Raw genomic sequence first — 22,485 nt, 5'->3', positions numbered from 1 at the left:
TTTGATGAATTCATTTTTGAACAAACAGAGTATCCATCCATTGGGACCATACTCTGTCCAGAGCATCAGTGCTGCCAATGCAGTCTCCTGGGATATTGGGCACAATCCTGGATAGGTCACCACTCCAACACAGGATACTCAAATGGCTCAATCATCCCAGCAAGCTGGGACTGATTTTACCAAACCTCAGAAGAATGACAGGCTGAATCAACCCCACCTGGTATGAATTCAACAGCCAAGCAGGATTTGAACTCAGGACCAAATGATCCCAAACCCACCACCCGAACTATTAAGCCAACGTTAATTAAATAATGGGTTGTTTAAAAATCTTCAATTATGAAATAAAAATTAGGTATTCTTTTCCAAAGACGACAACTACTCCTATTATTAACAGAAACAATATTAATCCCCCATTGTAGGCTTGGATGTGGGAGAGGTTTGGCCCAAGTATTTTTGTGAGCTGCCTCGTCAGGCCTGACATTCAAATGAGCTGATCGGTAGAAACTTGGAATTTTGCCAGGATGCCGGCAATAACCCACTTATTGTTTTTCAAAGACCAGGTGCATATTGTGTGAGATAGTCAAACTTCATCATGCAATGTTTATGCATATTTCCCGATCCAAATTTATCCTTCAAGCTCTTTCAAGAAGTGCCCTGTGAGGTCGCAGTGACAAAAATGACTCGGAGTACAGCAGTATTGTGTTTTGTTAGAAACATCAAAAAGCTGTGCTCCACGTATTCGTTGGTAAAATTTTATTTTATTTGATACAGATATCTGCACTGAATGGAAAAGCTGCAAGACAGAGGGCAGAAGAACATAATGAGAGTGGGAAGGGAATGTCATAATGATAATGGGAAGAGAATGTCACAATGATAGTGGGAAGGGAACGTCATAATGATAGTGGGAAGAGAACGTCACAATGATAGAAGATATGCTATAGGAAACAAAGGAAAGGTAAGAACAGGAGAACACAGTATTTGGTATATCATGGCCAGTGATGTTCAGTGGGTTTTAGGTAAGAGATACTCACATTAGTCCAAGAAAGGCCAACATTGTTTTATTATATGAGGGAATATTTATAATTATATAGATTGGTAGATTTACTTTAGAAGGAAATGTTTTCTCACCAATTTATATGTATTGTTGCGGCTCTGTGAAACAGGCATTCCCATGAGGCAATGGCACACAACATATAACGGTCCCAAGACAGTTATTTTATTAGTATTCGTTTTAGATAGCCCTTCCCTTCTGTGTAGTAGGACTACGGGACAACATGCGTTGAGAGCTTTAGGAAGGATGTTTATTTCCATTCTCTACCCATCTTTCATTTTTTACATACATTATTTCGCTTGGTTGCACACACGACCCTCTGCTTTCTTCACACATGCATGCACACCAAATATCATAACAAACAGGCAGTTAATTTGCATACATGCGCCAAGACCATTTTAATCGCACATGATAACTCAATGGGAATTTCACTACGAGCTTCACCATACTCGAACCACCAATGCTACAACATTCAAACGATCTCCAAATGCCTTTATTATAAACACCACACCATCAGACCCCAAATTAAGCTCACCTCCAATCACCATTGACGCCACCACCTCAACGACTACCTCCATCACGAATCACCACACTATAACTACTACGCGACACCACCACTGTGATCGCTTAACCACAGTCGCCATCGATGCTCACCACCGCCTTCTAGACAGGCAAGGATGGGGGGATGCAGCACACCATGGTGGATACTCAGATGGCAAATAACTCAAGGTGTGAGTGTGCGCTTGGCTCCGTTCAACATCGTGTGGCTATCCCCAGCGTTCCGCTCAATTATGGCCTCCATTGCGTGTTCGGCACACATTCGCGACCAAATGCACGCCACCATGTTAATCCCCTAGATGAATCACGTGGCAAAGTGCAGAACAACTGAGGCTGCCTTCCATCGCCGAACCCTTGCATGGGTGGGGCCCACGCAGTGGTAATAGTCCGCATGCCAATGAGGACGTTGGAAAATTCTATCGGCTCTCCTGATCCAACTTTGGGCTCCATCTTCCGCCAGGGGATTATAGAATGCCGGGCGTTCCGCACAGAAAGCTAGTCTCGTCTAGTCTGGTCTGGTTCTTCTTGGGTGCTGTTCGGTTCTGGTGATCACGGGTTGGAGGACAACAAAGCTTGGCCAAGCAGACTGAGCAGAACGGATTCCACAGCCGACTGGAAGAGCCAAGCACCAGACCAAGCGCAATAAGAGACTATCATAACACACAGACCTCCTTGCACTTCACGATTAGCCAATCTCTTCACACGTTAATTTCTTTATTTCTCCTGTGGACGCAATAAAACAGGACCAAGCAATTGTCCGGGGCCACCGATCCACATCTACATCTTCATCTTTGTACCTAATCTGCCAATCACCACACCCTCATTTTGCAGGTCCGTCGGCCTCGCCTGGTAAAAAATAAAAAAGAGGTCGTTAACGCCTCAAACTTTTTTCGTCCTTCTTACTATCTAATTTCTTCGGGTATGATTCTGATGGTGCATGTCATGTTTATGTAAATAAGATTGTAGAAGTTTTATGATCGATTTAGCCCTGCACTGTGTCTCCCTTTGTGTTTGTGTTCTTGTAAATAATTGCATTTTCTTTTGCCGCACCTCATGAATCCTTGAAAAAGTGAAGGAACTTAGTGCTGTGCTGGTTCACAGTTCCAGACCAATGGGAACCAACACACGTCTCATAACCATCCCTTTCAGTTCCAGTTGATACATTGATATCGCCCAAGACGAGAAGTGTATCTCGCCTGGGGCACTTCAACCACAGACTCCAGCGTGGGATAGAATGTGTCCTTCATGGTGAGATCAATCTTCTCAGTTGGAGCATATTCAGAGAACAGAGACCAGGGAAATGACACCCAAGGAGTGACGAATCCTTAGTTTCATAATACACTCGTTGACCGGTGTTACCTCAATTATCATTGGAGTCACCTTATTGGATGCAGCTACAGCAACTCCTTGGGCATGATAATCATCAGAGCGACCAGACCAATAGTAGGTGTAATCACCCGCCATGATCTTGCCACTATCCGGTCTCCGAACCTCATGGAATGCTGCAATACCGATGTTCAATCGCTTGAGCTCAGATAACAGAGACAGGTGATCATCCTCTCTTCGGGATAGGACATTTCAGGCACCCACCGAAGGGACCGCCTCAGGTTAACCCAAGGAGACCACCGTCTGGTGGACGACACCTCAGCACGACTCCGCCAGACACCACCACAATCTGATCCAGGAAGTTTACCCCGTGGTTTTCCACCTGTTATCAAGGAATGGGGGTCCCGAAGGCGTTGCCCCAATCCCGTGATACGGTGAGCTGCCCTGTGAAGGGCAGCAGCGCAAGAGGTACTCCCATGGAGTGGGTTTTCAATTTTCTTTGCGTTTGTGGGTTTTGCGGAATGAAGTGTTTTATGGTGGCCGGAGTGTAAACCCTGCCATCAACCTCGTAAAAAAAATGTAACCCAACTGCAGGGGGATGTCCGCAGACACAGATGGGCACTAGTTATGGATGGCCTTTGGCTCACAAGGAGCTCCTCGGCCATTCAACAGATTTTGTTTTTAATCCTGCTTGGTGTCCATATCCATACACCCTCCTCACTAAGAAACCTGGTTGGGGTAGATTGTTTAGTCACCGACAACCCGATCATGAAACACATTAGTACAGGTTTACGTGGCACGTGTAGCAAGTCATAGATGTAATCTGGCCTGGCCTGACTTGAAAGTTTGGGGGGGGGAGTGAAAAAACACATGACGAAATCCCCAAAAGGCAACAAAAAAAAATATATATATATATATATATATATATATATATATATATATATATATCTATATATATATATATATCTATATATATATATATATATATATATATATATATATATATATATATATATATATATATATATATATATATATATATATATATATATATATATATATATATATATATATATATATATATATATATATATATATATATATATATATATATATATATATATATATATATATATATATATATATATATATATATATATATCTATATATATATATATATATATATATATATATATATATATATATATATATATATATATATATATATATATATATATATATATATATATATATATATATATATATATATATATATCTATATATATATATATATATATATATATATATATATATATATATATATATATATATATATATATATATATATATATATATATATATATATATATATATATATATATATATATATATATATATATATATATATATATATATATATATATATATATATATATATATATATATATATATATATATATATATATATATATATATATATATATATATATATATATATATATATATATATATATATATATATATATATATATATATATATATCTATATATATATATATATATATATATATATATATATATATATATATATATATATATATATATATATATATATATATATATATATATATATATATATATATATATATATATATATATATATATATATATATATATATATATATATATATATATCTATATATATATATATATATATATATATATATATATATATATATATATATATATATATATATATATATATATATATATATATATATATATATATATATATATATATATATATATATATATATATATATATATATATATATATATATATATATATATATATATATATATATATATATATATATATATATATATATCTATATATATATATCTATATATATATATATGTATATATATATCTATATCTATATATATATATATGTATATATATATATTTATATCTATATATATATATATGTATATATATATCTATATCTATATATATATATATGTACATATATATATATCTATATCTATATATATATATATATATATATATATATATATATATATATATATATCTATATATATATATATATATATATATATATATATATATATATATATATATATATATATATATATATATATATATATATATATCTATATATATATATATACCTGGAGGCTTACATGATTGAAACTCCTGGAAGAGCTAGGGTAGAGGGAAGGGAACAAATTAGCAAGGGGGAAATACCAACAGCTGAGCAGAAGTGAGAGTGAGATCAAGGGGAGAGGGAGGGGAGGACACGTGGGGTGAACAAACTGCACACAAGCTGAACTAGAACGGTATGATAGAGCGCACACCTCCACCAAGCTGAACAGTTTACATTTTGTATCCCACTATTGTTGTTGTTGTTTCACATGCAGACTGTGGCTATTGGTTGCATCATTTCTGGAAGTGCTACTGTGTCACTGATTCAGCGACTGTGTCACTGATTTAGGTATTCGGCCTTTTCACTTGTGGTATCAGCAGTGCAGCCATTTGAGGTCAGAGAGGGGATGGAGGGGGAACATACACCAGAAACAGATTTGATTAGACGCCACCAGGATTTTGAGGAGGGAGAGAGGTTTGAGAGTTCAGACTTGAGATTAGAAAGATGTTGTTTTCTGGCTCTCCTGAGGGTAGATACACACTTATTCCGAGCTTTATGGAAAGAACTGAGGTTACCCTCAGTTGGGTTTGCTTTCCATGAGGCAAAGGCAAGTTGTTTCAGGACAACTTCCTCATCATAAGCTTCCGTGAACCATGGGCGGGAGGAAGGGTCGGACAACTGAAGACGAGAGGGGTTCGGATGAGAGGATAGAAGTTGGTTCATGTTTTCGGATAGTGAGTTGTAGATGGAGGCATCACTGTTAGGTGGGACGGTACAGTACACATATAAACATGAGGTTGGAGTGGAGGGGAAGCCGTAGCCAGAGGTGTTCCTGGGGGTGTGGGGGCAGTGCATGGAGAGTGAGGAATAGAGTCTTTGATGAAGAGAGCAACTCCTCCACCAGGACGAGGCTCAGGTCTGTCATACCAGAGGAGGGAGTAACTGGGGAGAAATTAAAAACAAAAAGCTAAATAATGTTTATCTTACAATGGAAACTTGGGATTTTTTCCTTCCCAACAAGTAGCCAATGTGGTCAGTCGATGCTCAGTGCACCTGAGAGTATCTACAATCCCAATGCTTCCAGGGTTGTTCCCAATACAATCCCAATGCCAACAGCCCGATGCTTCATTCGATGTCGGTTTCATTGGAGACCTCCTATGTTGGATTTGGTGCTGTTTGGCTCGGGGGGAGGGGGGGCTGCTTTTGATGAGCTGGGAGCTGAAGCCACCTGTGATATCCTTGCAGACGTCCACTTTGGAAGCTTAGAAGGAGGTTTCTAACATCCTGTGGGTGCATCCTTGGGACGTCGTTCATTCGAGCTCGATGGTTTGGGCTGCCAGTGTTATAATAGTGGGGCAGATAGCAGCAATTTTTGAGAGGAATCGTGCAAATGATGATACAAGCATCAAATTTGGCACATTTGTTCTCCAGGGGATGCTAATCAAATCGGCCTGATTGGCCATTTCAAAATCCAAGATGGCGGCCATTTTTCAAGATGGCCGCCAAGTTAGCCTCCCGAAGTTGACTTTTTGCTTTGAAGTATTTGTAGTTGTCCGATTTGCATGATCTAGGTGTGGATGCCTATGTTTTCAAGCCTGCTGGAGTGGATTTTCCTGTTTTTAAAGCCCCCTGACACACACTTTTTCTGATTTTGCACCACTTTAATGATTGTCATATGAAGCTAAGGCCTTTCTGCAACCTGGCCCTGGCGAGTAAATGTTCAAAGTTATGCATACCATGTGAATGTTCCTCCAGCTGCTACTGTCCACATATGTAGCTGCAGAGTGCTGTGCAGGGGAGCCCTGACTTAAAGTACTTGCATCTCCAGTTGCAACCTTTCTTACAGGAACACTTGGTCAGTTCCTGACAGCTGGCTGCAATAGGGGGTAGTGTTGTCCAACATATCTGCCACGTCTCTCCTTTCTGTGTCCATCCCCATTCAGCGGGACTGCTCCTGTCTGGACTGGAGACGGTTGCCTGGCCCCAGATGATCCCAGCCTGATAGGCCGCACGCTTTGCATGTTCTCTGAGGGCTGCCTGTGTTGGTGGAATTGAGTTGTACGGCCTCTACTTGCGGGCAAAGAGATCCAGTCTTGCTCCGTCCACACCAGTGGCTGCGCTTGATCTGTCATACATGAGGACAACGAATCTCTCCAGCCTCTGCAGGTCAAGATCATGAATCAATGTTTTCATCTCACTAATGTCGGTGACCAGTTCAGAGAAAGCAATTGGACATGCTTCCTTCCAGTGCTCCTGTGCCTTCTCTTGCTCCTGCGCCTTCAGGTAGTCTCGTTCTCGGTTATACAGTGCCACCAAGCAGGCAGGGTGATATATCAGTTCTTGTGCTACGACATCTCCTACACTCAGTTTGGCAAGGAGTTTTCTATCACTGAGTGTTTTTGCACATTTGTTTATTCTCTTTTTCAATTTCATTGTCATTGCTTCTCTAAGCTCACCCCTTGGGTTTCGCAAAGAAAACATTCTTGTGTTTTAGCTTATTGGACCTTTCGTGGGATCTTACTTCTACTGCCCTCATCACTAGCACCTGCAGGGATTGATCTTTTTTCAGCTCTGTGTAACTTTGTGTTGTTAAATAGAAGCCTGCAACTCTCATGATATCGTGCCTTGTTTTGTCTCAAGGTTTCCTCCATCCCACCACCTTCGTCAAGTCTTGCAGGGTCTGGCTTGATTGGTAGTGCATTGAGTGAGTGAAACAGAGGAATATTCCTTGCCAAGTTCATATACCCATCATTTCCTCTTTTGGCAAGATTGGCCTGGGGGAACTTTAGATCTTCTTTCTTAACCTCCTGACATTGGCAACACTTGGTCCAGGCAGTGTTCCATGATTTACCAGTAGAACTCGCGTCCATGGCCAGTATGACATTCAGGGTTGAGGGTTTATCCTTTTACCACCCTGTACATGTATAATGGACACTTTCCTATATGGGATACAACTAGGTTTATGCATCTGCCTTACACCTAGTCTGATCGTTCATCCAGTGTCATAAGTTCCGTGCGATCTGTACACCATCCAGATAACTAAAACCCCGTTATCCTTGGCTCGGCTCTCCCGCGCTGGCACGTCCTGTCGATTCAGGTGTGGCTGCCTAACTGATCCGGGGTTGATTAGGCAACATTTGGGACACTAGTAAGTTGTTGCAGTATGATGCCAACAATGATGCCAACATACAATTCCTACTTAGCTGACACTGAACCCCATGCTGAGTTTCACAGCAGTGATGTCACCAATGTGCCTTGGTAGTGCCCGACAATCACTCCTTCAAGAAATTCTTACTTGGCGAAGAACTGGAAATGTTGATTAAAGGACTGGTAAGTGGCCTGGATTCAATCAGCACATCTGTTTCATCAACTTTGTACACTTCGAAAATTTGGAGCTAGATGTACTCCATCACACGCAGAGACCTGTGTGCTACCCTCATCTCGTTTAGCCCGAGAGTCAACGCGGTTTACCAGGGTGTGGCCGATGCCATGCACTAGCAACTTCTTGGAGCCATAGATGCGAGTTGGGCCAGTGATGAGGACCAGTGCCAGTAGTCCATCCAAGGGATGTGGCTGACTGCTGAAACAAAGGTACTACCTCTAACACTACACCCCTGCACCCCATGCACAAGTAGCTACTACTACATACATGTTAAGTTATGCAAACGTATGAAAATCATAAACAAATGTGCGAAATCAGAAAAAGTGTGTCAGGGGCTTTAAAAACAGGAAAATCCACTCCAGCAGGCTTGAAAACAGGCATCCACACTTAGATCATGCAAATCTGCCAACTACAAATACTTCTAGGCAAAAAAGTCAACTTCCGGAGGCTAACTTGGCGGCCATCTTGAAAAATGGCCGCCATCTTGGATTTTCTAATGGCCAATCGGGCAGATTTGATCAGAAAGCCCTGCAGAACAGAAATGCCAAATTTGATGCTTGTATCATAATTTGCACGATTTTTCTACTATCTACTACACTATAATATAATGGGGATAATGAAAATCACGGGTCGGAATTGGGAATGACAAGAATTGGAGGTGGAAAGTGAGACGGCAGACGGGACAGCCGATTCATAAGGCGGCTTCCTCGTCCGTGCAAGCTGAAGCCGCCAATGTTAGTCGTTACCATGGTGACGAATCGTTGGAAACCACGCCCCCAGCATAATAACCACACCCCTACGATAACCACGCCCCCATGTGTTGTCACGTGTCCATGCTCCGGACGGAAAAAAAAACGAGGAACAAATTAATGATTTGAGGTGATGGGGGGGGGGAGGGAAGAAACGATCACAAAGCTAAACGATTCAATGTTGAGAACCACAATGACCATTACCGGCTACGATATAAAGAATGGAAAAAGTAAGGAGAACTGAATTTATATCGATTAATAACTATTTATTTCGATCGGCGACGATATTCCCATCGAAAGAGGGCTCCATTAGGCGGTGTATTGGTTGTTTCACGTTGGTTCGGCGGCATTGTTAAAATCTCGTGCTGTGAATATATCGAGAGGGGGATGTCGTGTTGCTATCGTCGCATGTCCTTGGCGGAGCCGGCGTGAAGCCCTCCCTCATGGACGGGACTAGTTTATTTTTTAAAGCGCAGTTCCGGTGGGATGGCCGATGTGATGCACGACCGCCGGTATTCTCATTGAGCCGAGTGTGTGGTGCTCTGAGGGAGTTCATCAGCTGAGGGAGCTCCCGGACGGCGGTCAATGCCTCACTGGTCCAGGTTTCCCGAAGTATTTTCGGGATCTCAGCCTATGGCCCTTTCTCTTGGCGCTTTTTTCCTCATCCTCACCGCCGTGGGAGCGATCTTCCTGTGTTGCTTTGGCGACGTATATTATTCTGTTAGTATGAGGAAGAAGTTCGTCGTTCGGGATCTGCACGACCCGCTCTGTCCGGGAGAGACGGCGGATAACCTGTTTTGGTTCGTGCAGGTGCGGAATGTCGTCGTTGTGTCCCTCACGTCTTCACGATGTCCACCTTACTCGTTTGTCTGAAGTAAAGATGATCGACCTCTCGGTTGTTTGTCCGTATGATTGATTGTGCACCGACGAGGTGGACGCAAGGAAATTCGGCGGAGGTGGAGGCCGTTCGGCCCATCACGCCTGTGCCACATCAACACCACACAGATTTATCAAAACAAGAAAAATGGGGGAAAAAATTAAACTTTTTATTTATTTATTTATTTATTCTTTATTTTTTATCTTTTCATTTATATATATATATATATATATTTATTTTTATCTTTTTTTTAATTTTATTTTTATGTTTTCATTTTCTATATAGGTGTATATATATATATATATATATATATATATATATATATATATATATATATAAATTTTTTGGTCTTTTTTTTTCATCATATATATATATATATAATATTTATGTTGAGTATTTTTTTTCATATATATATATATATATATAATAATTATTTATTTGAGTTTTTTCATATATATATATATATATATATATATATATATAATTATTAATTCATAGACTTCAAAAAGTCACATCTCCACTCTGTCCTGTATATATTGCCAGCGCTCCTTCATTCTTCACCATTGAGAGTTGGGGCTGAACCAATATGAAGCAGGATATCTCAAAAAAGTTGCGGACGCATTCGGACAAAACTCGGTGGACGTGGGTGTGTGACGATGACAAATTGATTCGATTTTGGTGAAGATGCGAATCTGATCCGACTACTCGACTTTTTAAAAGTGATTCTTCACCGTTTGAAAGGTAGGGCTTTAAAACGATATATAGCACGATATCTCAAACATGTAAGCAAACGTCAAAGTTTGGGCGGTCGTATGATTTTTATGTCAAAATTCGAAGTTTTTTAAGTTCGTGACCTTGTGACCTCGACCTTGGGACCAAAGTCCAGATATGTTCTCATGGATCGGGCATTATGTGGTGGAGGTATGTGCTCTACTGAGTGCCCTTCTAGTTTAACCTGAAGTACTGCAAAACTGGGGGATCTTGGAAGTATAATGACAGATGATTTATTTACTGCAGTGTTCAACTGAGTAAATTTAAATAAAGATTGTAAAAGTCACACAAGTCTGAAGACGACGATGGTTCACGAGCGGTATTTGACATTGTACATTGTTTCAGAAGTCAAGGATGAGATGTGATGTTTGACCAAGTTATAAAAATGATCAACATGATGTGGTACGAGTGACAGGTTATTAGCTGCAAAATGTCGAAAACCCGGTTTCGTTCAACAACTTTAAAAATTTGACCTTTGCATAACCTTTAAAGGTCACAAAACAATGTTGTGGACATTAAAATAAGGAAACAGGATACGTGCTATCGCTTATTGGAGTTAGTTCGTCAAAGCAGGTCGAAAACCCGGTTCGATTCCCACAATTTTGAAAATTTGACCTTTGTGACCTTTAAAGGTCAAGGATTATGACTTTTGGTGCAAAACTTCCTCTGGAACATTCCAGGAACAATATAACGTCATATAGGCTATATGGCATTTTGCACTCATCGGATTATCCATACTTTGATGAAATCAGCGTAAAAACAAACTTGAAGGGGGTGCCACAGGCAAGGTGTTTGAGATAGAGAAAAATGGTTTCAAGACTTTAGGTGGGGAATGACCTCAAGATTATGCATGAAAAATATTGTCATCCTCGCTCTCAAAGTTTGGGCGGTCGTATGATTATGTCAAAATTCAAAATTTTCTAAGTTCGTGACCTTGTGACCTTGACCTTGGGACGAAAATTGAAAATCAAGCTCCGTGGGGCTATGCACGTCCCATTGGGCTAACCAAATACCGAAACCCCTGCCAGATTAGACAAACCCCTCGGAGAATAATTTTTTTTTTAATCAAAATTCGCAATTTTCTAAGTTCGTGACCTTGTGACTACCTTGGGACGAAAATGAAAAATCTAGCTCCGTGGGGCTATGCAGGTGCCATTCGGCTAACCAAATACCGAAACCCCTGTCAGATTCGACAAAACCCCAAGGAGAAGATGCAAATTGAAATCGGCTACCCCCTAAAAACACATGTTTTTTTGGGCGTGGCTCTGCCCATAATGGGCGCACCATGCCCATTTTCAGGAAAACACAACTAGATCATGATATAAATCTCCCACCAAAATTTTGTCAGGATCGGATCAAAACCCACGGAGCTATGCTCGGGACAGACAGACAGACAGACAGACAGACAGACAGACAGACAGACAGACAGACAGACAGACAGACAGACAGACAGACAGACAGACAGACAGACAGACAGACGCACAACAATAACGAATATAGTGGTCACTTATTTTTTTCGTGAAAATATTTTTTCATGAACCAATAAGTAAATTGATTCTGGGATTTACCACTGTTTTCCACAGTGCCTATTACACCACTTTATCTCGTACATTACTTTAGTTTTTTGTGCCTGGTGTTTGTGTCCTTTATAACATCCTTAAAAAACGAAGTTTCCTGTTTGGAATTATTTTCAATTTTATTTGACTATCAGGCAAACGGTTAAAATATTATGTCGCTCCTTTCTGTGCACGTGCAATCGGGACAAATTCAAAACCAAAGTGTGTTAAAACGAGACTTTTCTTCCTATTCATGTTCAAAATACAACATTCAATTAAAACAAGTTGTTACTCGATCATCAACTGATAAGACAGACAGATGGACATGAACCAATTGCTTAATCCCGCTTTTCGCTTTGCGTGTATGCGGTAATAAAAAAAAAGAAAGAAGAAGAGCTGACACATTGACGAAGAAGTTGTCCTTAATATTAATGAAGAATTGTGTTTTGACTCCAAAAAGTTTTCATTTATTTTCATAATTTTTATACTCGTATCTCTTCTGCACTGGTTGGCAAGTTTCTCACAGGCACCAAAAATTTGAAAACATTTGAAGGTCTTCAAAGATTACTATTTAAATAAGAACGGCACTTGGTAGAGCACATATCTCTGCCAGGCTGAACAGTTTACATTTTGTATCTCTCATAGGCCAGATCTGTATCCGAATCTGAATCAAAATCCAATCGCCTTGTTCTCATAACCTATCCAACTCGTCCACCAAGTTTCGTCTGAATCCGACCACAACTTTTTGAGATATCTTGCGACTTATCGTTTTTGGCTCCATCCCCATCCCCATCGTGAAGAATCACTTAAACAAATTATAGTATCTGGATATCTTTACCAAAATCTAATCAATTTGTTTATCTCGTCTATCTCGTCGAGATATTTTTAAATCGTCTATCTCGGACAACCTTCGCTCACAGTTGAGTCGTTTAATCACTCGTGGAAGAGCATTAATTGATTCTGACATTTCGATGGTTATTTTTATTTTATTTTTTCCTTTTTTGAAAGATGGGGTTACTGAACTAAACGAAAGAGTTCATAGAATGCCTTACCCTCTGCAGGCTTGAAATAAAAAATAAAACAAATAAAAAGGACATGGGTGGGGTCTTCAAGTGGCAATTTTGATTGGTCGAGATGATATAAAATGCCATAATGCAGTTTTTTTTATTTTTATATGTAATGTTTTTGTTTGTAATATGTAATTCAGTACTTCGACAAAATATTCCGGCATTTTACATCTTCACAACCAATCAAATTTGCTGCTCGCAGACCCCACCCATGCCCTTGTTTCTCAAGATTGTGCAGGGTAAGGTGTTGTATGAATTGTCTAGTTTGTCCAAGTATTGCTAAACAGTAGGTTTTTGAAAGTGCCAACAAGGCAAGGTGATTTGTGTTCTGTTGTGTTCAAGTGTATAATTTGATTGAAATAAAATAGATATTTTGAAGGTTGTAGAATATTTTTTTTTTTTTCGGAAGTTTACCGCCGTTGATGCAGCGTCTTTTACACCTTATTTAACTGGTTACATTAGTTCTTCCTGCCTGTTGTTCGTATCCTTTGACTCCCTAAAAATGGTATAAGTTTCCTGTTTGGAATGATTTTTCGCTCACCTGGAACGTAGTTCCGTGGAGTTTATGGGATGGCGCGCCGTCCGTCCGTCCGTCCATCCGCCACAAATACTTGCAACTTCTCTGTTTCAAAGCTACACATATGATTCTGATGAAACTTTACCACAACGTTCATCACCATGCATGTACCAAAGTTTGTTCATGGCATAAAAAACGGGCCCTAAGGGGGGTCTACGGGGTTGCCCCCCCTCCCCAAAATAGGTATTTGCTTTCTTCTCAGAAACTACACATGCAATTCTGATGAAACTTGACGATAACCTTCATCACTAGTGATGTACCAAAGTGTATCAACTGGATCAAAACCTGTGTTCATTAAAGGGTTCTATTGGGGGTGGGAGGGGGGAGGGGAGGTTAACCCCACCCCTACCCCCCAAATCGGTGTTTGCGTTCTTCTCCGAAACTACGTTCACAATTTCGATGAAACTTAACCACAACCTTCATCACCCGTTATGTACCAAAGTTTGTTCATGGCATTAAAGAAAAAAATCACTCACTTTGAGTGACTGATTCAGGTGAATTTCAGGACATGTGATCCTATTTTTACCTCATAAAAGAATACATCCATTCATTCACCACAAAAAAAATCATCATTGTTTTTTTTTTTTGTTTCTTTTTGGATACCTTGTCGAGGCTCCTGTGAGAGCTAACGCACAACGCACAGCAAGGGGGCATGAGACAAGAGGGGCGGGAGAGGGAAGGACAAAACAGTGGGGAACAGAGACATTAGGAGATCTGTGGAAGGGAGAAGGATCGGGTGGGGAACATGGGGAACACAAGATGGACATTATAGGGACTTTCAGGAAGGAAAGCAGGGAATTTGAAGGAGGTGGGCTTGGGTGGATTATCGGGGGTAGAAAAGATGGAGGATTTGGATGGGGGATGATAAGAGGTGGTGGTGAACAGCTGTTTTGAAGGCTTGGAGGGAAGAATGGGATTGATGTTTGGTGTTAAAAGATGTTTGGATGTACATTTGATTTTGTTCCACCATTTAGTTTTGATTAAAGGTCTCAGTCTAGTGAATCAGCTTGCACACTTTTTTATTACTTGGGTTACTTAAGTTTAATTGAGGTTACTGGAGATTAATTAATGGCCGAGCCTTGAGAATCATCTGCCGGTCAGGCTTTGGATCCATCGATGTTTGCAAAAAGCAATAGCTGTAATTGAGTCAGTGTCAATTGACTGCCTGGAAAAACAGGTGCCGCTCACTCGGAGCAGGTGCAGACGACGGCCGATGTGGAGGAAGTTTGAAAAAAATATCCTCAGACATATCATGTGTAGGTTTAGGGAAGTAGAGATGGAGAAAGATTGTATGGTGTGGAGGTGTGTGTGCATGCACACCACCTCACCACCCCCCCCCCCTCCTGCATACAGATCCAAATTATTCTTTGACTTTTACATTCCCTTTTGTTTGCTTATTCTCAGAAATGTTCCATGAGATCTAAACTTTTGCAGACATGTCTGTTCTGTGCTGAAACAGGTGTTCCCCTTCTTGTTGAAGTTGTTTTTTTAAAGGACCTTATCTTCTATTGCATAAAGGACAAAAGGCTTCAATTGTGCAAGTGGAATAAGTTTCTGATAAAGAACCAAGATGGTTTGATAAAAGATAAATATATAATGATAAAACAGGAACATACATGGAATGTACCGTAAATGCCCTTGATGATAATTCATTTGCTGAGCATGATATTTTTTTTTTATCAGCTATTACTGTTAACCCCTGATGTTTATTTAGGAACATGTTCTGCATTTGTTCGCAGCTACTTTATTTAGCTTGCAAGGGGGATAAAAATAAGTTGCATGCCCATCACGATGAGATGTTTTCAAAAGCTAATCCTAAAATTTGTTGCGATTTTTGACTCGCCCAATTTTTAGTGCGACTGGAATTGTCAGGTGTGGCGCATGGTGGCAATGAGGTGTTTAAAAATAAATAGATAAATAAAATGTTCTGCTCATTTATTTCTTTGCATAGCAGGAAGTCCATTTATTGCACCAACAAACAATAGATTTATTTATTGACATTAGGTTTAAAAATATTTATGCATGATCTAAGATTCCTGGAAGAGCTTTTATATATACTTCTGCAGATGGAGACACCAAGCAATGTTGGGCTTGACTTTTAACATGAGGAAAACAGCAGGTGGCCTTAGCACAAGTAACTTCCCAGAGCACTCTGGGTGCAGGTGGCATCGTGCCTCATCTCATCATTGTCTCTGTTTAGGCTGCACGTATGCAGGTTGTTTGCTCTTTTCTCTCCACAATCAGAGGATAAAGTATAAATCTCTTCTCCCACCTCCTCCCCCCCCCTTCCTGAATGGGGTGACATTGTGTGGGATTTGAAATGTGCTCTGTCCTCGAAATATGCTGAGCATCAAGTGAGGAAGATTTTGGTATGATTCAGCCAGGGTCTGAATCAAACTGCCAATGCCAGCTTAATCGGGTCTATTGAACGCCTTGTTGAAGAAGGTAATTCTTGTTGCCTTGTCTGTTTTTTATTTTGAAATTTTTTTAAATCTCAGATCATCCCCAATTCAAAACCACTATGCTTTCTACCCTTATTACCCCTCCTCCCACTCCAATCCCTCCTCCAAAATTTCTAGTTTTTCTTTCGAGAATTTCCTTCTGTGTCCATCTTGTCCACCCCATGCATCCTTTCTTGCCGCACATTCCTCCCCGCACCCATTGTCTACATCTCCCTCTATCTTGTCCTTCAACTCTACTGTTACTCTTGCTGTATTACATCCTGATCTGTTCAGAGATGAGAGCAACAGACCTTGTGCTTCAGCCTCATCATGGAAGATCCCAATAACTTTGAGAGCTTTTGATTCCACATAATCCAGGAAAGCTGGATATGATGCTGGGACCCCCCCATCCTTAGCAGAGAACAGTACTCCATTGAGCTATGGACAGTACTCCTTGTAGACTGTGAGTATATCTGATTTTTTTTTCCAGAGAAAGACTCTGATCGACGGAGCATGGTCAGTCTGCGGCTGGCTTTGGAAACCAGTTTTGCTATGTGGTCGGCCCAGGTTAGAGCATGGTTGATAGCGAGTCCTATAAGTTATAGACGGAACCTCTTTCAGGAGATGACCAAGGAAGTAGATAGGTGGGTTTGTTGGATGATCATTCCGGAGTCTTATGGTGAGACTGTGAGATTTTGCAGGGTGAAAAGTTATGTTCCATTTATCAGATCAGAGTAATAATTTCCAGGTCGGCAGAGGGAGATGCAGCTGCTTGTCTGCCTACCAGAAAGATTGGGGTACTGCATGACACAATGTGGAATCACCTGCAAAAAGGAATACAGGATTTTTCCAAAGCATTGGAAAGGTCATTAATATAGATGAGGAACAAGACTGGGCCCAAAACATTGCCTTGGGGAACTCCATCCTCCCCTGGGAGAGAGGAGGAGAGTGTTCCATTGATGTTGACATGTTGACTGACTGAGTGGAGGAAGTCAGAAAGCCCTTGTCACAGGTAGAGAGCTTGGCAAGCAAGGTAGAATCCCAGACTTTTCCAAATGCCTGAGATGTGTCCAGGAAGATGATCCGAACCTCCTGTTTGAGATTGAGGGCCTCCAACCATTGCTGAGAGAGGAGCAGAAACATGTTCACAGTTGTGACTGGGACATGATCCAAACTGATGGTCAGAAATCGGACTGTTTGGAAACGGGAAAGGCTTGGCTTCAGAAGCAATGACTGATTGCATGACTTTGCTGGTAATTGGAGGCAAGCTTTACTGGCCTTTAGTTTGTATGGTCTTTTTGCACCCTTCTTGCAGATGGGAATCATGTTTGCCGTGGTGGCCAAAGGTGAAGGACAGACTGAAGAGAGCAAATTGAGGAGAAGCAAGAATGGCAGAGCAGGATTTGATTAGAAAGCAAAATGGAGTTAAGCGTGATGTTATTGTCACGGTTTCTTGGTGACACACAGAGCACTCAAATGACGACGCCCAGGAAGGTTGTAACCACATCCTAAGTCACAGAACTGTTTATGGCTTGGATTTCAAGCGATTATTTATCTTGTCTGCCGTCAGACTGACGTTCCATTGTAATCCCAATTTCTCAGTTTGGCATTTGTTTAACATCACCTGTGCTGTCATCATGTATTTTCTACCATTTAAAGCTTATTATTTTGCAGGTTGAGGAAATCGAGATGTCTCAATATGTTTTTGTTTTGTTCTTTCTTGCTGACTGACTCATTTTATGGTGGCAGGCAACATTTCATTTGGATCCTGATGGGACTTTCAGGATGACAAATTCTCCATAAAGTAACCAATCCACAGAATAGTTGTTCATCATCATGGAACTTTCCAATATTTTTTATTTTATTATCTTGCCAGAACGAAGTTTTTGCAAGATATGTTGGTCAGCTTGTATGTTTTTTTTTATCTTGCCAAAACGAAGTTTTTGTAAGAAATGTTAGTCAGCTTGTTTTTTTTTTTTTTTTTTTTTTTTTTTTTGTCTGTAATCACATATAAAAAAATTCTGCAGAGCACAGTTATCATTGGAAATTTTTGTAACTTCGCATATCAGAGGCCTATAGAGGTCCCTTTCAGTGCACAAAATTTTGAAGGTCAAGGTCAAAGGTCAAGGTCACTTTGTCGCAAATCAGGGGAGTCGACGAAACCCTTATTTTTTGAGTAATTTTGATCGGATCGTCTTCAAACTTCATGGGAATATAGTTCATGGTCTGGCGCTCAGCTGATTAATTTTTGGTGGCGATTGGCCTTGACCTTCATGGTTAGCGCCTAAGGTCAAACATATTTGACCCCAAGGTCAAATTTTCAAGTTTTAGTGAACCATATCGCGTAGTACCTCAAATTGAACACCTCAATGAGTGCTTTCTCGATATGTCAAGCTTGAGACATTATGACGTCATTTGGTGATGTTATGACGCAAACGCATATTTTTCATGGTTACTCTGTAGAACGATTCTCATCGGAATCTCGTAGGCAGATATTCCTCAAGGAGTCGCTCCTGGTGGATCACAGCTCTGTTCACCTCAGTGTGACCTTAAAGAAGTCACACGTGGTCACCTTTTGACAAGATACGGGTCACCCTGTGGGTGACATTGGTTTATTTGTCTTTTAAGATAATCATTTTGATGAGAATCTGTTGTATTTGCACCTCTTCACCTCCATTGTGAATCATTTCACATGATACTTGATGATGTTCTGGTTTTTCTGAAAAGCATAAATATTGTGTAAATGCACATAGGAACCAATATATGTAAAGAAATTGATTAAATTCCTGTTTACGCATTTCATAAGCTTGATTGCATACCTCCACCTGGCTGAACAGTTTCAGTTTTGTATCCCACAGACAGGCCTGATATGCATCCGAACCTAAACCAAAATAGAATTGGCTTGTTCTTATCACCTTCCCCAATCTTCCACCAAGTTTTGGCTGAATCCATCCACAACCTTTTGAGAAAGCATGATATATATATATATATATATATATATATATATATATATATATATATATATATATATATATATATATATATATATATATATATATATATATATATATATATATGAGCTTGGTGTTGGCGCAGTGGTCATCCTTCCGAGGCCTGTCATCCTTCCGAGGTCGGCGAAATGAGTACCAGTGTACTGGGCCGGTGTATACCCCGGTTAAAATAGGTGTACCATATCCCTGTGTTGTAAGAGGCGACCAGGGTTGCGTCAGGAAGGGCATCCGGCGTAAAACATGTGCCAAATCACTATGCGCATCATACGGATGATCCGCTGTGGCGACCCCGAACGGGAGCAGCCGAAAGAAGAAGAAGAAGAAGAAGAAGAAGAAGAAGAAGAAATATATATAATATTGCTACGGCTGTGGAAATTCGCAGAGCACCATATAGGTCCTACGATCAGTTATGTCCATAAGTCTGTGTTCAGATAGATTTCCCCACCAATGTTTAACGGGCAATTATTCGTGTGCCGGGCTGTGATCTTTGAATTAGCCGTTTTTCTTTTGCTATCGTTATTTTGGACCAACCGCTTCACAACAACCACCTCCACCACCAACATCGCTCTCATCAACTGCTTCACAACAACCACCTCCACCACCATCGCTCTCCACAACCGCCCTCACACAACCACCTTCTCCACGGCACCAACCACAGCCACCTTCTCCACAACACCAACCACAGCCACCATCTCCTTAACCGCATCTCACCAATACCCAACAACGAACAACATCGCTTCACCTTCAACTCCGCGAGCGCCGCCATTTTTGCGCCGGAAACTGCGAGATCGCTGCAAACAAACGCGGTGGTTTCCTTGTTGCTAGCGACGGTGATTTCTACCACGTCCGCTCTCCCTTCAGCGTCGATGATTCCCACCATGTCCGCTCGCCCCGAACCTCGACTCGGAATTCGGATCAGGGGACAGAGAGGGGGTGGAGCCAGTGGGGGTCAGAGGTGAAAGAGCGGAGATCAGATCTCACCTCACGAACCCTATAAAAATGCGTGCAGAGCGCCAAGTCAGTCAGTCGAGTCGGTCGGGGTTTGGAGCGGTGTGAGGAGCGGAGCTCGAGTCCAGTGGAAGTCCGGGTTCGCCGAGGAGACGGAGCGGGGAGCACAGCAGGCTGGCCGTGCCATGCATAACGGCGCGTTTGTGTGGGACGTGGAGAGGTTGCCAGCCAGCAGCGAACGGTCCGAGGTGAGCGGGCTTCGGGACAGTCCGAGCAGTGCTGAGGGACGGGCGGGCTCTTAAAGAGAGCATCAACTCTGAAAGAGCATAAGACCCGTTCGTTCCTCTGAGGCGTTGCCGGCTGGGCCCGAATCACCAGGCCGTCAGACGAGGCCTGGACCAGACCGCGGTCACGACAGCTGCCGTGGGGACGGGACGTCGCGGGTCGCCCCAGCGAAGTGAAGGTAACCAGCGCGGCCTCGTGGAGCCTCTGCGGTCTACACGGCTCCATGTCTATAAAGACCCAAAGAGGTCCAGTCTACCCCTCGCCTGTCCTGGGGTTTTTCCTTGCTTTTGAATGAACGTTATGGTGCCATGTCCATAAGTAGAACTGTTAAGTGTGTACATAATAGATAGACGGTAGTAGCTCTTTTGCATTGCTTTTGTTGGTTGTATACTTGCGTGCGCGTGCGGCCTTGCATAATTGCCATTGCTGGATTGATTGATGTGAATGCCTGCATATGTCTTATTCAATAAAAATGCTTGTTTAAATGTTAACCCGTTCGTTGCGTCCTCTTTCCCTAATTGAACTGCCATATTGCACTCGGAATATAGTTGGTTTTTAAATAGCCGGTAAAGTGATCGGGTACAACGGGGCTCGCGATAACACCCCGCTCGGTTATCCCAAAACGGAGCGAGCTGCTTAAGCGGCTCGTGTCTCAGCGGCCCCGTTGAGATACAGTCTCTCGGTAGTCTGCCCGCGTGATTAATTCGGAATATCGACAATTTGGCGATTGACCCTGTTGCGCGCTGGTAGAATATTGACTAGGCTGTGGTGTGCTTAAAAACACATCCGTGGCTGGTTTCCGGCGTTGATCCGGAAAGCTACGACTGGATTGTCGGTTCGGTGGGCGAAGCGGCCACTATAAGTTAAACGCGGTCGTTCGCACGCCGGTGGGCGAGAATCCACAACAATATGTGTATATATATATATATATATATGTATATGTATATGTATATATATATATATATATATATATATATATATGTATATATGTATATATGTATATATTGTTGCGGACGGCCACGTAACTCGGATCGCGGCACGTCGCCCACCAGACGGACAATTCAGTCGTGACCCTCTCGGAACGACGCCGGGAGATAGTCACGGGTGGGGGTTTAACCCCACCACGACCGTGCCAATTGCTTGCCAAATTCGATCTACCTAAGTACCTGCGCGGATGGTCGACCGGGCGATCATACCACGCCACAGGCCGACTCCGGACACGAACCGCTTAAGCGGTCCGTTCCGTGCTACAGTGATAACCGAGCGGTGTTATCGTCGGCCTCGACGGTTCCGATTAATTACCGGGCGTATTAAGCCCACTACGAACCCTTTACGTGAAGCAGGATGGAGGGTCAATAAAGAAAAGACGAAGCAAAACGGGAAAATAGTTCACACAAAGCCCATTTATTTCCCGGCACACGGAAAGCATGTATATACAGCCATACAGTCAAAATGCACATATAGCAACCAAAACAAATGCAACAATGGCGCAGAGTTACTACCGACTACGCGCACACACGGCAACACTTGTACAGTTCTACTTTACAGACTGCGCCAACACACATTTACTCAAAAGCAAAGGAAAGAAGCCACCCTCATAGACAAGGGGGCAGACAGGCCTGCAGGCCAATTGTGCGCGTGACCTGGAGGAGCGGCCAGGTCCGCGAGACCGGGGGTGGTCCTACCCGCGTCCTCATGACTCGTTGGCGGGCGAGCCAC

At 41.5% G+C, this 22,485-nt stretch overlaps 1 protein-coding gene across 2 annotated transcripts in view; it reads left to right on the top strand.

Annotated features, from left to right (window-relative positions):
- The first annotated feature begins 9,609 nt into the window (after nt 1-9,609).
- The window catches only part of TMEM62 (transmembrane protein 62), an 80,463-nt gene continuing 67,587 nt past the window's right edge, over nt 9,610-22,485 (top strand). Inside the window, exon 1 of one of the 2 annotated variants that reach the window (XM_085896384.1) lies at nt 9,610-10,043. In XM_085896384.1, coding sequence (XP_085752510.1) covers nt 9,819-10,043 — 225 coding nt within the window. In that variant the 5' untranslated portion in view covers nt 9,610-9,818. The remainder of the gene's footprint in view (nt 10,044-22,485) is intronic. The other variant, XM_085896385.1, reaches the window with a different exon arrangement.

This window comes from Eptatretus burgeri, chromosome 9 (genome assembly GCF_056783735.1).
Source record: "Eptatretus burgeri isolate ZD-2024b chromosome 9, Ebu_testis_v1, whole genome shotgun sequence".
Taxonomy (NCBI): domain Eukaryota; kingdom Metazoa; phylum Chordata; class Myxini; order Myxiniformes; family Myxinidae; genus Eptatretus; species Eptatretus burgeri.
This window is presented reverse-complemented; position numbering and strand designations above follow the sequence as displayed.